This window comes from Scheffersomyces xylosifermentans (assembly GCF_036884685.1).
Source record: "Scheffersomyces xylosifermentans strain CBS 12540 chromosome Unknown RJT20scaffold_1, whole genome shotgun sequence".
NCBI lineage: Eukaryota > Fungi > Ascomycota > Pichiomycetes > Serinales > Debaryomycetaceae > Scheffersomyces > Scheffersomyces xylosifermentans.
Window position 1 is genome coordinate 1956246 of NW_027042939.1, and position 18952 is coordinate 1975197.

Below are 18952 nucleotides of genomic sequence, written 5' to 3' on the forward strand. Positions count from 1 at the left end.
GAAATGTAAAGGGAAGGACTTAAGACTATTGAGACTATGAGACTGTGGAGAGCATGAGAATATTGAGACTATGACACACTGGGAGAGTATGAGAGTATTGAGAGTATGACACATTGCATGTCATAGTCTCAATATAGTTTAATACACCCCTATGTTTCTTATATGATGTCATTTCGCTTGATTTTTTGCATTTTATTAAAAATTGTAAGAAAACATGGGAAAAGAATGAAGTACAACTTACGCATTATCCCTCCTACAAATCCAAATGAGATTTTATTTTTCAAGTCATTGCTTCAAAGTACCCAAACTACCTCATCACAATACCTAAGGAGTCTCATTGTGACATTGTCACATCACCACATCTTCTCAGTCATCAATAATAAATAAATAGCTACTCTCTACCCTCTCTCACTATTCCATATATTTAGCAGCCTGTCCTGCAGCATCATACTAGTCGCGCTCTGAAGTCATTCTGCCACTGATAAGAACATACTCATATACAGATCTCAGATGTCTTCTCGTTTAGCGGTTGTATATAACTATCAGAATAATAGTCTTTTTATTTGGTTTCAGGTATAATCATAATATCTAAACAATTGGCTGGTCCATGTGCAATGTCTGACCCGACGAATGACAACGTGTTTGAGTCCATCAACCTCACGTCCACAGTCGACATAGGAGGACGTACGCCATTCCGCGGCCGCAAAGCCACTGTTACTGGTAGTCATAGCAAACTGATTCCAGAATCAGTATCAGGAACCTCCGACGATGACGACTTGGATCCTACAGAATTCATATCTTCTGGATCTCCGCAAGACAAGAAAACGGCAGCTACAATACAAACAGGAAATGACATCAACGAGCAATCGTCTAGACTGAACAATAGCACTGTCTTAGGGGAAAGCGCTGGAGTTGGAAGGGCTAGCAAATCCCCCATTCCTCTCATATATACACCAAAAATAGCGGACAATGAATTCTTCCTGAATCCTTCTAGGATATTGTCTAATTCAGCACACTTGTATGATTCCATAGGCGGTGGTTTGGGCAACCTGCTTCAGTATCTGTATGAAAGTCCATCGTTTTCTAACTCGGCTATCAATTTCCCACTAGAAGAGAGACCTAGCACCCTGAATAACGATTCGGAATCACCTATAGAGTTCTTGTCCAACAAGAACAGGCTATTGTTCAAGGAGTTGATGCAAAATGTGGACGTGCACAAACAGTATTTGTCTTATGGCGATGCCAAGCTACCTAGAAGAAGAAGCATGATTTCACAGAACTTTGAACAATTGTCCGAGAATTTCTATTCACTCAATGAGTTATATGCTATGGATATAACGTATACAGAAACACTTTATACTAGTTTCAGGAAATGGGACAGGAAACGCAATAAGCTTTTACTGAAGATAAGCTCAATCAAAAGTGATAAAAATAAACATGGAGCAAAATTAACAAGCTTGTTGGATGAATCAAGAGGTATTGATGAAGAAATCGAGGAATTAGAGAGAAAATTGGCATCATTGAGGACAAAGAAACAACTTATCAACGACGAGATAGAGGATACCAGTTCCGTCCTAGAGAGTAGAACTTCTAAATATGTGGAGACATTCAAAGCATTGGAAGAAGACGGTAAAAAGGCCATGTTATCGTATCTCACTGCTAATGGTATTCCACCGAAAGAGCTTCAGACAATTATAAGAACTACTCCTGTTGCAGTCACCTTCCTGGAAAATTATAACAACAAGCTCAGGTCGTCGACCGCATCTACTAATGATTCAACGGAGCAACGTGCTTCAAGAGCACCCCAACCTCAATCAGCCAGTACTATGGGAATCCAACCTTTTGTGCTACCAGAGAGCAGTTCCACTGAAAAGCCAACTAAAGTGGACGACCGTGAAAGTTGGAATCATGGACACGGTCCAACTGCTTATGAACGAGGGTATGCAGAAGGTACCGAAAGCTCAAATAAGATGAAGAACCAAATCAACAACTTTCTACACTCAGTGCTTACTTCTTTACCGGAGCAGTCCAATAGGCCGACGTCAACATCCAGGTCTGCAAAAACCGTTAAAGTTGACGATAATAATAATACTATAACAGAAAAATTGGAATTAGAACCAGTCTACAAGTTGTTGGAACATAAGGTTGGCGCCTTGAGCGATCTAGTTCTTTCTACGTCAAACAAGGCAACGATATACCATGAATATGGAACCGTCTGGAAGGATATAATGTCTATACTAAGATCACAGGAAAATAGACTTCTGGATCAAATTGCAGAGTCGACACCAGGTTTAGAACAAGTAAATGTTGAAATAACGAGAATTTTAGTTCTTACACTTGACCAGATAAAAGGATGTCTTGAATCAATGAAGAGTTTCAATACAACTTTCAACGATTCTGCATTTTCACAAAAAGAAAACTATTTTGCTGAAGCAGTACTTAATGAAATCGGGGCTATATTTACAGCACTCACAATGGTCTCTAGTGGTCAGGAAATTGAAGGATTTATTTCGGACTTCCACAGATTGGGTTTTCCCGAGAAAAAGCTTAGAATGCAAATTCGAGAGAAAAATACGATACCAAAGAGTTCCCCAATACCTCCAATGTCATTTGTGCCCCCGAAATCCATATCGCCATCACTTAAGACCCCTGCAATCGTATATGTAAAGACCGAACCTACAATTGCATCAAGCAATAAATTAGCATTGAATCCCACAAGCTCAGCTTCCACTGGAAAACATATCAAAAAGTCTTTCTTTGGTTTCGCTCACTCTAAAGGAAAGGACGAGTAGTCATTCAAATAGCTCAGTAGTCCAATATTAATTAATTTATTTACATATTTACATTTGTACATCATCACTTTGGTGGAGGCTTTCTTCTCTGAATGAACATGCCAGATGTTTTCCCTGGAGGTCTAATTGTGCCCGACTTTGATGGTTGAACTGTGTTGTTCGACGGTTTTGGTACCGCAATTATTCCGCTGTTGGTTTTTACAACAGTCGCTGAGGACTTCAGGGGCAATAATCCGCTACTAGAAGGAAGGGGAGATGGTGTTTCTCTCATGCTCTGCAAGTTGCTAGTGTTCTTATTTTCCAAGTTGCTGGCTGCCGGAACCATTCCTGAACTGGTTGGAGCGATCTGCAAACTACTTCCGGCGTTTGTACTTGTATGAATATGTACACTTTTCTTAGCCCTTGCAGATGCGGCAGCCATCGCAACCTTGTGCTTATCCACATGCTTTTCACCAAGTCCAATTAGCTCTGCCGAAGGAGGAGGAGGAGGAGGAGGAGGAGCAGGACGAGGTACGGCGGCCCCCGTTGAATCAAATATGCTACTTTTCTTAGCCTTAGCTTTAACTGAGGTAGATGCAACCTCGGTCGCTTGGGCATTTGAGGGTGTGGACTTAGCCTTCTTTGTTGTTTTAGACCGCTTTGTAGGTTTATCAGCAATGTCATCACCATGACGTTTAGGAGCATTTTCAATTTTACCTCCCCGTAAGAAACCCGGGAAAGCAATCGACACGCAATCTCTACTCTCAGCATCATTTAATAGTTGCTTCCACACATTGTTTCTCATTAGCGAATCTTTATTACCTAAAATCCAGAGCGTGGTCCTGGCACGCGTTAGTGCAACATTCATACGACGGATATCACTTAAAAATCCAACATTTCCCGTCTCACTTGCTCTCACACATGACATGATAATTATTTCCTTTTCTTGACCCTGGAAACCATCAACAGTGTTAAAGTCGATTTGCGATAAGATTGAATTGCCGTACCTCTTTGTAAAGACATTTTTTAATGTCCTAATCTGTTCTTTATAAGGCGAGATAATACCAATGCGGCCTGAAAATTGATCTTCTGGTATAATGCTCATAAGCTTCTCTACCAATTCCAAAGTTACATTGGCTTCACCAACATTGAATAACGATCTAGAAAGCTCATTTCTCTGATGCTTACTGGTAATATCAAAGAACCTATAAGGAGATAATGGAAATTGCTTGTGCCATGGTCGATCATTTTTCTCAAGCATTCCCTGTCCATCTTTCAACCGTGAATTATAAAATTGAGTACTAGGAAACTCGGAAATCAGTGGATGCATACGATATTGGACGTCCAATAAATATACTGAGTTAGGATTGGCTTTCTGCATTCTTACAAATAAACTTTGTTCATAATTGTAGGATGCAGCTGCTTGGGATAGAACCGTTGGTGGTAATTGGTTAGGATCACCGACCATGATGCACTTCTTGCATCCATACCTTAATGGAATAATTGCTGATAACTCCACACATTGACATGCTTCATCGATAATAACTTGGTCAAAAGTGATACCTAAATTTGCCAAAAAGTCATGAGCCGAACCAGAAAGAGTAGAGCAGATGATCTGGGCGTTCGTCAAGATTTTGGCTTGTAGATTACGCCTGTCGATTTCTCTGGTACGATAAGCGATTGAAACCCTTTCTCGTTGTTCGTCCAATCTCTTAGCCAAGTCACGCATTTTCAAGTTGACATCTCTCAATGCTGTTTCTAATTCTGTAGTTTCCTTCTCCGACAAACTACCAGTCTGTAATTTATTCCGCATACTATTTCTCTCTTCGACACATTTCAGATGTTCAGCTCTAATGCTATGGTCGACAGCAGCATTGCTTTCTGTTGATTTTGCTTGCAATTCTTTGTCTACTAATTCCTCCAATGTTAAGTCCTTGACAGACGCATTGATGGCATCACTTCTACCCATTCTAACAACTTTTGGAGTGACATGTTCTCCCTGCGCGTTCCTGACACCATCCCTTAAACGCAATACCAATTCATCTACAGCAGCATTACTGGGAGCACAAATGAGTACTTTAGCCTTGTTTTCATTACTGGAAGGCGCGCCATCATTGGTACTAATGACCTTTTCTTTCCTATCGTGTGATAGCGCATATCCAACAATTCCTAGAATTGTCTTCGTCTTACCTGTACCGGGGGGACCTTGAATCAACGAGAATCCCTCGCTATTGTATGATCCCATAATAGCCTTTGCTTGAGATTTGTTAACATTATATATTTGAGTCATCTTTGAGGCATCCTCATCTGAGATGTCCATGGGCTCGTTAGGGCGCGCATTTAAGATCGAATCACATAAATCGTAGTATTGGAGACCCTTCAAAGACGAATATTCTCTTTCGATAGTTACCATTTGAATTACACGCATAGCGACTATTTGAGACTTCGGCGTTAATACTCCCATCATATGCCCACTAGGATACACTCTAAAGGTTATATCACAGAAATCACTATTGGCCGATTTAATTTCTCTTACTTTGGCTAAGCATGTTTTAGTACTTTCTGCCTTAAGATGGTATCCGAGAGCGTTCGGAGAAGAAAACTCTTGCTCAACGTAACCAAGGACCAAAAGGTCAGACTCACCAACTTTCCTGTCGGCAATGATCGTCTTCTTAACTGATCCATATACATCGAAGAAACCATCCACACTAGTTCTGCTTCCAATTTGAATTTCAAACGGCTGTTCTTGACCTGTTTGCTTAGCTGATTGAATACCTTGCCAACATTCAAGCATCAACAAGGGTTCCGTTGTCTTTACATAGTCCTTGACATCATCATATTGATTTTTGATCTCTTTGTAGATATCTCGCTCGTCAGTTGGGAATGCCTTATTTGAGTTATAGTTCCACCTCAAAATGGTGTTGTACAACGGCTTGAGGTTCACATTTAACCGCAGTCTCATATTTTCCTCCTCTCTGCGGGCTATATCAACATGGTTCTTCTGAAGCCTATTCACTGGTCTTCCTTGGAAGTCGACTTCAGTCACTGTCACTTTCTTTTTACTTTTGTCCACAAACAAATCCGAAAAGTCAGTGTCAGACTCTTCGGCAGAGCTATCAGAGTCTGCACGCTTCTTCTTCAACTTGTTTAAGGAGCGACCAACAGCGGCTGGCTGCTTTTTAGAATTAAAACCAGCTGGTCTTGGTGCAGCAGGGTTGATCACAGGAACCACAGGAGCCTTGTTCGGGGTACGAGAGTTCATCAATTCCCTTCTGATAGAGTCCAAACCGGAAGACCTAAAGTCTTTCTTCGGCGCTGGAGCTATTGGAGCTTCAGAGGTTACAACGCCATAACGAGCAAGCGTTTGTTGCTTGGGTGGCCGTTGATGAGCTTGGTAACTAAAAGCTGCCGGCTCCGGAGTAGGAGTACCATCGCTTTCCAGCACCTCTCTCTTCGGTTTGGTTCTTTGAAGTTGAACCTCAGCAACTACTGCGTCAACGACGTCCGGATAAAATTCACTTGCTTTAGATAAAATATCTGAACGCTGCTGCTCTGTTAACTTGTTGTTAAATTTTTTAGCTTTGGCTCCGTATTTGGCAAACACTTCTATAAAAGCCTTGTCGATTGCAAAGTTTAAATCCTTTGCTAAATCAAAGCCCTTAAAAACTAACTCTACACATGAGTTTAAAAGCGAGGTATCCCCAAGACGAAGCCAGACGACTACACTGTGATAAGCCTTCATGAATACTTCAAACAAAATGTGCAGCTTTGACCTATCATGAATACTATCAAGTATTAGTCTGAAGTTGTCTAGCAATATATGACTAAGATCAAGGACATCTCTTGTGAACTCCACTAATTCATCAAGATGATACTGGTTTGCCCACATCAACGTTTTACGATATACCATGATCAAAAAGAGCCAGCAGTTGTTCCATAATTCTTCAATCGCAGGAGCTGCACTAGCTACTTGCAGCGATGAAGAGAGTATTCCTGTCAGTGGATCAGTCAATGCTTTTAACACGTCCATTAGGATTCTCACGGCTTTTGGGCAAGGCTCGTATGACTCTAATTTTGTCAAGCAAAGGACATTTTCATTCACAGCTACCAAAGTAGGACGTAGCTGGGCCGAAAGGAGGGATTGAATGGTTTCATAGCGCCCCACTCCGTTTTCGAAAACTTCGTATAAGATGTCAGTAGCTGCCTGACTTACCAGTGGGCAAAATATACAAGACCAAACGGCAATCAGGTCCTCTTTATCCCGGAAAATGGCTTTTAGTAGAGTCGGATCGGCAATACTTATTTTGTACAATGCTGTAGATAATAGGGCAAAGACCAGGGATACATTTTCGTTGTGCTTAGCTCTAGCTTCTGCTACTTGCTTCGTTAGAACTTCGTTCTTCTTCTCTGAAATTTTGACCACGCAACAGATTTTTTTGAAAGCTCCTAGCACATTGCAGGTCACTAAATTCTGAGAGCTTGTTGACAGCTTACTTAAAGCCTGCCAGAGTATCGGAAATGTGTCGAAAGAAGTTGGCAACTCTCCCGAGAGGAGTATGTTTGTACTTTGAGCAAGTAAGGCGATATCATACGAGAGAGCACTAGCCAAAAGAGTTTTAGCAATATGTGATCCCGAGTAAGCTAAAGAGACTAGTTTTTCAGCATTATAGTCAATCGCAGCCCTGGAATCTGTTATCTTTAAAAGACTCAAACCGAAGATCTTGCCATATTCAGAATTTTCGAAGTCGAATTGGAATGTAATTAACAATATTTTGCAAGCATATTCGTGTAGGTATTTCTCACGGATGACCCTTATCTCTTGGGTAGAAGCAGAGGAATTAGAACTGCTTTGTTTGAAGAGGAAATTTGCTATCCTTAAGGAAGCTGTTTGGCAATTTGTTTCGTTCAAAGTTCCAAATAAGTTAACTAGCCACAGTAGAATGTCATTGAGAGTATAGTCATTCATGGAGTCCTTTTCCAAAGGGAGGGTGAAGATGAGCTTGCTGAATTCTGGATTGGATAACATGGTATCCAATATTTGTATAAATGTGAAAGGAGCGGCATTCGACCAAAAGTCTGCATTGAACTTGATCAAGAATTTGTTAAGAAGCTTCAACAATATAGGCAACGGCTCTTTCAAGTATGCCATGATATTATTAAGAAAAAGTCTGAGAACCGGGTAGAGTCGTAAGTTAGTATAGGCACTCATCATCTTGATATCCACAGGAGAGTTAAAACGTTCAAGAAAAGCCCTATTCTCTATAAAGTCGAGAATATTATAAAGAATCCCCCAGAATTTTACCGAAGCATGGCTGCTAAAGTACTTAGGATCTTGAATGTTGTATAAATGTATGCTGAATTCCTCTATGAACGGAATTTCAATAGTTTCCTTGGTGAACATGAAGTTCTGTGTTCGTAATGATTGAACCCATGAATTGACCCAGACCTTTTGCAGAGCTGAACCCTCAAATAGAAAGTAGATAGCTCCTGCAAGTAATTCATTGGGAGGAGTGGGTTTGTATTGTGACGAAATTATGGTTTCGATATCATTTCTAATCTTGATGCTATTTCGTAATATGGATGGGCCGTACAAGCAGGCCTTGAACGCACTCATAATTTTAGGGCTAGGAAGACTTGGCGAGTCACTTCGTACAGCGTTTGCATAGGCAGCCAACGTTGGTCCAAACACCGATATTTCCCATTGAACGATAATATTAAGGAATTGTCCCACCTTGTCGATTGGGATTCCTCTATTTGCAACAAAATCGAGTCGTAAATTGGCCAAACCACGGTTGAAATAGCGAACACAACGATCACAGCTCTCGAGGGATGCTGCCATGTTTGGTTTTAGCGAGTCTAGAACTCCGTTGTTGGGAAATGAGAAAAGAATCAACGCATGTGTGGTTATGGGAAACATGTAAGGATCACAGAACCAGTGCTGATTACCCTTTTGGGTATGGAGATAGGCAACAACTCTCCTAAGCACCACCTCTTGGATGGAGCTGTTGCCTGCTTCGCGATGTGACTGGCCGATGGCCTTGACGAGATCATCGAAGTCTTGAGGTTTCGTACTCGCTGGCGTAGACATGGGTTACCAGAGAACAGGAAACATGCAGAGGGAAGATGCAAAGCGATTACAAGTCTGTACGATGATATCAACAAAGACGGCGACCACCAGCAGCAGTTTTGATAGAAAAAAGCAGAAACTTCTGTATGAATGTATATATCTAAGTTAATCCAAGATTAACTCTCTAAATACTCTACGGTATGTACTTCCTATGATTCCACAGCAATATCTTTACTGATAATGCTACCCGCTCAAAAGAAAGATGCTGTGGAAAAATGTAGAAAGTAAAGAGACGCGCGAATGGGAAACTTTTTGTACTGCGAATTTGTTGCAGCAATTCTTAGGGCTGAAAAGAGAGAGAGAGAGAGAGAGAGAGAGAGAGAGAGAGAGAGAGAGAGAGAGAGTGAGTGAATTGGTTAGAGGGAGTTTCAAGTAGAGTGGTAGAAAGATATACATATACGTAAATTTAATATATATATATTTATATGGTTCTAGTTGTAGTATAAAAGGCTCAGATTTTAGTGCTGAAAGGAGATATCTGGTTTCATGGATCTACATATAATATCTATTTAACCCATTCATTATTGAAACGATAATAGAGAACACTAGTCACGTGATGTCATTGGTTAAGTATGAAAGAATGGAAAAGAGTATACAATTTAAATGGAATGTTGTAGAATGGAAGAAAATTGCTATGATGACTCTACGGAGCTACCTACGATGGACATTCTGTCTTCCATACTTATTCTAAATGGACGCGGATATTCACTGTTGAGTGTTTCCGCTATCTATATTTGTTTAATAAATAATTATCCAACTGAAATGACTTCCTTCTACAAAAGCGCAATGTCAATGTCCAAGATCTTCGATGCAACAATCCAGTCCTCGCCCGTCTGCCAGCAACGGGTCATGATCTGGAGTCCCTTCAAGGCATTGATGTTACCCATCTCAATCAATCTTATATATCTTTCATGGAAGAATTGGCGCATGTCCAAATCGAGAGTTTCGCAACCGGCTGCAAAAGAGCAGAAAATCGTACATATATCAGCTGGGGACCTCGATTCTATAGTATCTCTTTCCATGATACCAATACCATTTGCCAAGTCTTGAACGAGAGGTGACTCTCTTGGGATTCTCAACACTCTACGATACAAATTGAGTATACCACAATCGCAGAAGATCTTGTTGGTCGTTCTCAAAATGTTATCTTGCTCAATGAGACTCGTCAAATTAGGCGGGGATGTGCTGTTTGTCTGCCTTCTTTTTTGCTGAATTTTGTCATCTATGATTTGGTCAAGTTTTTTCTGTCTTCTCCTCTCTCCTTCCTCGTACGCTCTCATCAACTGTTCTTTCACTTCAAGTGCTTTGGTGACAATTTCAAGGGGTATATTTTGTTTATCGACACCTGGAGTAGACAAGTAAGCATTTGTCTTGCGAATTAAAACTGTGATCTCGGAAAATTGGGGAAGGAACTTAACATCGAAACCCAATAAATGATCTATGTCTCTCTTGGGATCTCTTGGGTTTGATGTATCTTCCAAGTGCATGTCAAGATCGTTGAGACTAGTAACTCCATCAATTGGCGCATATGGTCTCCCACTATCTCTTGCAAGATAATTTTGGGAGTTCTTCGTCGCTGACAATGAACCAATGACGTCTACATAAGCAAACCATCTCATCAAAAAGAATGTTATATCGCTTTCTGTTCCCTCATTTGCATTGTTAGATCGGCGATGTAGTTTCTCTTTTTGCTTTTGTTTCCTCAACTTTTTAGAACTTCTAGCCATGATGATTTGTCTAGCTCCAATCGTGTGAGCTCTGTGCTTCTCAAAATCTTTGGAATTAAATACCTCATAACAAGAGAGAAGGAGCACTGTAGCCAATGTACAATCTGCAGTGGCACTTTTGCTGTCTTTTAAAAGTTTAAGTAATTCATTGCAAGACCTAGATAATAGCTGGTCAGTGACAATCTCTGGCGTGTCATTAGATCCAATCAAAGTTGACCTTATACTGGCTGAAAATGCAAGTAAAGTGGTCAAAATGGACGGATACTCCATGGCCATTTGGGGCAAAAGTAACTTAAAGGGGTTATCCCTATACATATACGATGGAGCTGGTACTAAATGATCAGAAGCCACGTTAACCCAAAAGTGCATCAAATTTCTATAGAAAGGAACATGAAGCAAAAGCTCTGGGAGTGGAGTGATCAGTGGAGGAATCGTAGCAAATACTTCTTCAGGAGAAGGGATTCCATCAGGCCTTATTCCTGAAAGAGACAATACACATTCGCTATCAAGAGGCTCCTCATCATCTTCATCGATTTCCGAGACCTTTGAATTTCCATTGGCCGATTGCATGAACAGCCTTAGAGATCTCGAAAGAGGAAACATATCCCCTAAGTAGTTCGGCAGCCTTTCAGGCATGTATGCTTCGATTCTAGCAAGATCCTCAGAATAATTGCTGAGGAAGTCCTCACTTGATACGGGGGATTCGGTTTTGGAAACCCTGCTGTTGTTCTGTGGATCATTCAGAATGTCAGGCTGACCATTACCTTTCTGGTTGTTGCTCTCCTCATTGTAATGGTTCTCAACTCCGCCCGATAGCACAAAGTTATTAAATATTTCTGAATTTTCCAATAGAAACTGTTGGCCACCATTTGATGCTCGTTCAAGAGCATAAGACAAACTCTCTATTCCATCCGATATCTCAGGCATGTTGTCTGCTATAGAAAATTCGATAGCACTGTTGGAGCTATCTGTTGAAAGCGACCGAGGATATGATTCTGTCAGTGGTTTAGGAAGATGGTCGGGATCTTCTACGATCTCAGTACCATCTTCACCAAATTCCACGGGAGCTGGAGCAAAATTATCTTTCGTTATTGTAATAGATTCAGATTGTTCTGTTGCATTTGCAGGAATTCCTGTAGCATCTTGTTGATCCTTTGGATTGTATCCATCAAAATCACTAAGAATGGATTCACCACCAGGAGTAAGGAATGCTGGTGAGGACGCCGAAGGACTTCTATAGTCGCTTGACTCGACATTTCTTACTTTCAACCGATTGGGATCTTCTATTTCTGCATCATCGATGGTGCGTTTTAGGCTCGATTCGTTCGGGGCCATGAATGTCAGAGTTGGAGTGTTTAGTGAGTTTTCCAGTGACAATATGTGAGTAGCTGAGGATGCAGACTTGTCGATTGAAGAAATGAAGTGGTTAACTTGATTTGACGAAGTTACTGTAGTCAGCACATTCCCAGGGCCATTTTCCGTGTTGAATGCCGAGAAGGAAAACTGCTGCTTTTTCCTCTTGTTTGCATCTCTATACGGACGACCACCCCAAGTTAACTTGATAGAGTAGTCGCAAGAGGCATTAGTCTTGACACAATAGGAACATGACGGTTTTCCCTCGTCACACTTGATTTTCAACCGTTTACAGTTGTGACACCCGTTCCTACTTCTTCTAATTTTCTTCTTTTCTTCCATTTGCAGCTAGTGGTGTTAAGCGTTACCTTTAGGCAAACTCTCCACCTTATACATAGTTGACTATTGAAGATTTATCTATTTGATAGTGGGTCTTTCTGCAGGAAGATGCCTTAACTAGGTGGCTGCCTCAAAAGATTAGGCAGCTATTAGATTAGCCAAATACAGAGACATATATGCCAACGGCTCCAAAAAGAAAAATACAGCTCCGTCAACGGAGACAAGACAATGAAAACTTTGCTATCATGGAAGTATCCCTAAATACTTGGCGATTCTTTATCGAACACTATCCCATGATAAACTCCAAAATGACGGGGAATACTTGCATTTAATATGTCGTGGTACCAACTATCATTAGTCGTAATCGTGCTATGATACGACGCATGAACCTTCCACTTTGGGACTTACAGAGCCAATAACGAGATTGTTTGAAATATGGTTAGATACATGATATATACACTCCCTGGGTAATGATGATGGCCGCTAAAACACAAACAAAGAGAAATGCCTAGTATCCTTTGTAATCATCCCCATCGTGTCTGACGGGGACGTCATTGTCAAGGAGACCTCCTGTTTTTCTTTCTTTGTCCTTTTCGACGTATTTACGGCCGAAAAGTATGAGTAAAAGCCTCTCGTACAATCTATAAAGGTATCCACCCAAAATAAGCAAACCACCACCGATAGTAGCCAACCTGGCCACGAATTGGAGGAACAGAATTCTCTTCTCAGCAATTATTAACTTAATTGGTTCAAAATCGTATTTGAAGTAGATCCCTGGGAATCCAGACGGTCTACCGTCCTTGCCAACCTTGTGAACACGATGCTGCTCCGTCAATGAGTATTGGTTAGTGTCCACAATAAGCCCCAATCGTTGGTACAACGTAGGAACCACTTTGGCAACATAAACAAATTCGTGCAACCTATCCTCTGTCACTTTTCCTGTAGCATCTAAGGGGTTGTTGATGAATGGGTAAAAATCTCCAAATGAGAACTCTTGGATAACATGGGTGAAATTCAAAGCTTCGAATGGAACATTCAGTCTATCTCTGTATCCAAACCCCTTTCCAGTGATGTGGAAGTCTCCCTTGACATGATTTATAGGGATGGAGCCAAATATGTGGCATGCTGGAGCTCCTTCGTTGGCTCTTGCTCCTTCTAGACGGAACTCAGCTTTAAGAGATTCTTGCATAACCTCGTCAATTTCTGGAGTGTCATGAGCATCGTTTTCGTTATTAATGTTGAATAACGAAGGCACGAAGAAATTAGTTCCTTCGAAGTTCAAGGTTTCTCCTGCCAAGTATCTATCGTTGGTGATATCTTCAACGTTGGTGTGAAGAAACTCGCATGGCATGGCTACAAGCATATCCAAGTTAATTGATGAGGCCGATTTGATTTCATTATCCACAATGAACTGACGATCCACGTAACCACCCAAGAAGCCTCCGATTTCAACCCAAACAATTACTAGACCGCAGAAGATGGTGATCAATGTAGAGAGTCCACCTCTTTGCGATCTCACTGTGTGCTGAGAATCCACCTTGGGGAATGCATCGAACGTTCGTACTCTTTTAGCAACCGCGTCCATTGTATGCAATTTTCAGGCGTGATTAATATGCTCTGGTGTTTACTTCCAAGCAAGTACTCAAGAGTCTCGATTCTATGTAATATATGGTGGTATCGCAGACAATCAGGTTAAGAACAGTATATTCCTCAATGAACAGAACTGTGTTCTTCACAGTGAGCTGTCTTTTTTTCGGTGATGCTTTGCGCGCATAGAGAAGGAACTGTATACGAGTCACGACACGAGTAGGCTAAGAAATAGTGAGCGAATGTGTTGCAAGGAGTGTCATATTTAATATGTAACTTATTCTATGGGTGGTGAAGAAAATAAGTGATGGATAGAAGATGTGATATGTATTAAATATATGTATGAGTGTATTATGTATATATGTATATATATATATATATATATTACTAGGCATTGTAGCTGGATGTAGTTTAAGAAGGAATGAAATAATAGACAATTTTGTTTTCTGGGGTTGGTTGTTAGTTTAGACTAGAAAGAGTTCTGAAGGCAGGAAAAATAGAATAGAGTTCGCTATAGAAATTAGGTGAACATTTAATGACACCACTACCTCTTAGTCAATATCAGTAGTCTCTATCTGAGAATAAGGATGGATAGATGCTATTGCACAGAATTGACCCATTTTGATATCCTTGACATGTAATTTAAGGTTGTTGTTCATGTACTCTTGACACATTGACAAGTACATATGCTGCTGCAATAACTTTTAACTACAGGCCTTGAAATATATAAAAAGAAAGAAAAAAGAATTAAAAATGCAACACACTCTCAATACCAACACTCAATACTCTACAGTCAATACTCAAGTATACAGCGGTTGCACCCTTTAATTCAAATTCAAACTTATAGGTCGAATTAGTTCATACTAATCACAAGAAATAATTCAAACCTACACCATGTTGCCCTGAATACTAATTTGCAATGGTAGTGTGAACTTTATTGGCGTTTAATATGAATCAATTCAGACCACTAGTTAGAATTGAAAATAAAGTACTGTATCATTTACCGTATTTAGACGCCAATGTATTTATCTTTCGATCCCAAATATAACCATAATATAGGCGAAAGCAATACTGTTCTTGTCTATATTCTCCTCCTTCTTTGTTTCCCACCATCCTACCCTCTCTTGCTTGTCCCCATATGCTACCACTTCGTACTCTGCAATTTGCATTCATTTCTTTAGAAGCCTCCACAGCCTGTACACAACACATCTTCTTATCCCATACCAGTTCAGTTCCAGAGATGGATCTGGAAATGAGTCAAGCTTAATTCTTTTCAAGGTGTATTACCTTAAAGATTGGATAAATTTTCTTTATCATTATTATTATTTGAGTACTTCATCTCATCTCATAAATGAATTATTAATAACCTTTTGAAATCATGTCGGACTACGAAGAAGAAGAGTTCTCAGACGACTTGAGAGTCCTGGAATTACAATCATGTAAGCTCATCTATCCCAATTCAAAAGTTAACTTTGATGAGCTCTCAGGGTCAATAGAAATACCGATAAAAAATGAAAAAGGCATAAATCTCCATCTAATCTCGGAGGTAGAACCCCCACAAATACCTAGAGTGATACGAACTCAAAAGATCTATAATCTCCCTTCTGTAGTTCTTAACTTCGCATTACCTGAAAAATACCCGTATGAAGAACCCATCCAATTTGAATTGCATAGTTCTATTCTTGACAATGGCTTACTTCAAGAATTGGATGCCCATCTAAGAACAATATGGGATAATTATAAAGACCAAGTTTTATTCAGCATTATAGACTACTTACACGAAAGAACCCAAGATGATATAGAAAAGGTAATAGGATCGAAGTACGAAGTGGCAAACCCAGAGAAATTTCAAACTATAGTAGAATTTGACGAGAGTATTAGGCAAAAGGAATTCGACAATATGACATTCATGTGTGAGATTTGTCAGGAAGATTATAAAGGAATAAATTGTCTGAAGTTCGAATCATGTGGACATACCTTCTGCAATACATGTTTATTCGACTACTTTTCCTCCGTTATCACCGCAGGCGAGGTGGAAAAGGTACACTGTCCCAGCTACGAATGTACCAAGGAATTTGCTAAGATGAAGGAGAAGTACAACGATTTGAATAGTTGGCTAAAATCAGACACTGACTTACATCAAATAATTAAAACAATGTTATCGCCAGCAATCCCACTTCACTTTCTCACCAAAATCCTTGCAACAGGAAAAGGAACCACTTCAACTGAAGACATGGTTATGCGATACTACAATTTATATAAAAAGGCACAATACGAGGAAGTGGCCAAGATTCTCCCCAACAGGTTGGTAAATTGTGCTCGTATTGGATGTGACGAGATGATATTCAGAGAAGATGTTACTGACAGACTCGTTGTCTGTCGAAAGTGCGGTTATGCTTTCTGTAATGACTGTAAATACTCCTATCATGCACGGTATAAACTTTGCAACAAGACAGAAACGACTGGTGATTACTCCGGTATTTCTATTGAGACTATTGAGGAATTTAAGTCGCTTCCAAGTGACTCATACGAAAAGAAAGCATTAAATGCTCGTTATGGTAGAGCTCGTATGTTGAGGGCCATAGAGGAGTACGAAATGGACTTGTTGTTCACAGCATTTCTTAAAGATGGTGTGAAGCAATGCCCTGGATGTGGCATGTACATTGAGAAATCAGATGGCTGCAACAAAGTTAAATGTTCTCGTTGTAAGACCAGTTTATGTTTCTTGTGTGGTGAAATGCTAAGGAATTCTTATGAGCATTTTGTTGACCCACAGTCGTCGTGTTACAAAATGTTGTTCTTTGGTATGGTTGATGACGACAACATGCCAATTGGGGAAGAAATAGAAAGCGAAGATGAAGCATAGGAAAAATAGAATTTGGGTAATATACAAATAAAAGGACTCTCTATTTATTAACTAAATAACATACCTTCTAGGCTGTTTTGGTGGACGTGCGTACCTCAAGCATTCTCTATATAACCGTCTTCTTCTAAAATCATAAGCTATTTCTACGGTGGAGGACGAGTCGTCATCGACTGTATCATATATCCAGCCATCTGTCTCGCCAGGCTCAACCTTCAAGAGATCGGTGCTGACTGATCTCTCGTAGAGGAACTCCTCGGGCTTGTCATCTACTTTCCACTTGTTGGCATAAGCAAAATCGAACTTCCAATCGGTAGGTGGGATCACCTTTGAAAGGTGGTCGACACCATTTGGCCTTTTTCCTGCTAATCTAGATTTATTTTTAGGGTCAAACATGTTCGAAGAATAGCAGTAGAATGACCACTTCCCATGTAAGATGTTTCTAGTTTGTAACTCAAACACTTCAACAATTCTCTTCTCTGGAGCTTCATCGACAATAATATCTTTAGGATCAAATTTCTTGACTTCGCCGTATGCTTCTTCTTCTACTTTTTTAACAGCTGCTTGGGCAGTACGGGCTTTTCTAGCAGCGCTTAACTTGACAAGGTACAGCTTACTATTGGGATGACAAAGGATAATTGCTGTCCATCCAGATTGAATGAAGATCAATCTCCATGGGATAAATTGACTAAGAAACAAAACTGCAGAAGTTGCAACGACAACACCATAAAAAATGACAGTAGAGAGACGTTCATCTTTGAAGCCAAAAGTGTCAAACCACATAGTTTCTCCCATATCCAACGCAAGTAAGATATCAGTAGTCAAGTTTTGTAAGTCCCTCATGTTAATCAACAATGCCAATTGTGACTTTGCATAACGTGGTGCTTCTTTGGCAACTTCATCAGTTGATGATGCTGTATCACTAGAAATATCTGAACGAATTGCAGTAACACTTTCAATTCCATCTTCGGATTCCGTGGGAGGCCTCACTTCAATGGTTTCGGTTTCAAAGTAACCGTCACCAATGTAGTCTTCAACGATACTGCTTTCAGTTGACAGATTGAAGTACGACCAGAGAGACTGACCCCGTTTTTTTACTTTAGCTAATTCTGGGGTTCTCATAGGATGTCTTTGGAGATATCCAGGAAGAATTATGCCGAACAAGAGGAAGATCAATGGGTAAGTCACAACAAGGTGGGGCCATAAGCAGATAGTGGTGTACAACACCCCAACTGTAAGTGTTTTTGCAGGCTTTTTCCAGGTGATTAAATGAATGATACCATATTGCAATTCGAAAAAAAGTCCCATTTTACTGGCCAACTTCCTGAAGTTCAGAAGCAAGATCTTGATTGACAAATTGGGTCTATGGGCTCTGGCAGGATCATTCAATTTCTGCTCGAAGATAGCCTTTTCTGGGGCATCATCTGGAATGGCATGTTTCAAAAGCTTTTCCATCATTCTGTCGACGAAATGACTGCCTCTACGCTTGTTTTCACTCTGGGCTTCTTCGGCCGAGGAAGCCATTGCTTTTATATGTTCCAATTGTTCATCGGTATAGTCCAAATCCAAGGAGCCCCTTTTGACGGGTCTGGAAGGAGGTTTGTCGCCGTTGGAGCTACCAACGCTGCCGACTCTGTCCCTACCCATTGCTATGAATGAAGCAGCTGTTCCAGCAGCAATTCCTCGGTTCTTGCCGTAGTTATCGTCCGAATAAGTCGCTGTTGCTTCGTACAACAGATGGAGTGCTCGTGTTGCTGCCCCTCGGACTCTTTTCGTGTTTTCACCGTTTGCCATTGGTGTTATGCTGCAGTTCGTATTTTTCACCAAGTATGTATACTACGCGGTGAAAGAGATAGATTGAATTGAAAGGATCAAACCAGAAAAGAACTGGTACAAGTATGAATAAAAAGATCCAGCAAACAAGAAAGATCGCGCAAAAGATCCAAATGCAAATGTCCAAGTAAGAGTAATAAAATACAATATTTCAACTACACAAACATTCACGGGATTATAAAAGTATATCTAATATTTCACTGCCCCTCTCTCCATAAGTGAAAACTGCACTCAAATAACAGGTGCCATGTCAATTTTTGATTCATAGTGCGTTTCCCATAGTAAATTTCCCCTTTCTCGCTAATACCAGTGACAATAATGTGGGGGAGAGATTTTCTCACATGGAAAATCA

General features: G+C 40.4%; 6 protein-coding genes across 6 annotated transcripts; 2 read left to right on the forward strand and 4 right to left on the reverse strand. All coding sequences in view use genetic code 12, as the record gives it.

Annotated features, from left to right (window-relative positions):
- The first annotated feature begins 449 nt into the window (after positions 1-449).
- On the forward strand, positions 450-2824 carry RJT20DRAFT_14558 (uncharacterized protein). The gene has a single exon (XM_064918808.1). It carries the CDS (start codon positions 615-617, stop codon positions 2790-2792), a length of 2178 nt encoding a protein of 725 aa, XP_064777300.1. The 5' UTR covers positions 450-614; the 3' UTR covers positions 2793-2824.
- On the reverse strand, positions 2825-9088 carry SEN1 (putative DNA/RNA helicase). Its single transcript, XM_064918805.1, has one exon. The coding sequence runs from the start codon at positions 8857-8859 to the stop codon at positions 2857-2859; it is 6003 nt and encodes a 2000-aa protein (XP_064777301.1). The 5' UTR covers positions 8860-9088; the 3' UTR covers positions 2825-2856.
- Positions 9089-9630: 542 nt separating this feature from the next.
- Positions 9631-12572, reverse strand: ZCF32 (Zcf32p). The gene has a single exon (XM_064918817.1). It carries the CDS (start codon positions 12318-12320, stop codon positions 9672-9674), a length of 2649 nt encoding a protein of 882 aa, XP_064777302.1. The 5' UTR covers positions 12321-12572; the 3' UTR covers positions 9631-9671.
- RJT20DRAFT_14567 (uncharacterized protein) lies at positions 12573-14042 on the reverse strand. The gene has a single exon (XM_064918815.1). It carries the CDS (start codon positions 13900-13902, stop codon positions 12826-12828), a length of 1077 nt encoding a protein of 358 aa, XP_064777303.1. The 5' UTR covers positions 13903-14042; the 3' UTR covers positions 12573-12825.
- A 1143-nt stretch (positions 14043-15185) lies between these two features.
- RJT20DRAFT_124451 (RBR-type E3 ubiquitin transferase) lies at positions 15186-16807 on the forward strand. Its single transcript, XM_064916250.1, has one exon. It carries the CDS (start codon positions 15283-15285, stop codon positions 16768-16770), a length of 1488 nt encoding a protein of 495 aa, XP_064777304.1. The 5' UTR covers positions 15186-15282; the 3' UTR covers positions 16771-16807.
- On the reverse strand, positions 16808-18866 carry RJT20DRAFT_124452 (uncharacterized protein). Its single transcript, XM_064916251.1, has one exon. It carries the CDS (start codon positions 18559-18561, stop codon positions 16822-16824), a length of 1740 nt encoding a protein of 579 aa, XP_064777305.1. The 5' UTR covers positions 18562-18866; the 3' UTR covers positions 16808-16821.
- Positions 18867-18952: the final 86 nt, after the last annotated feature.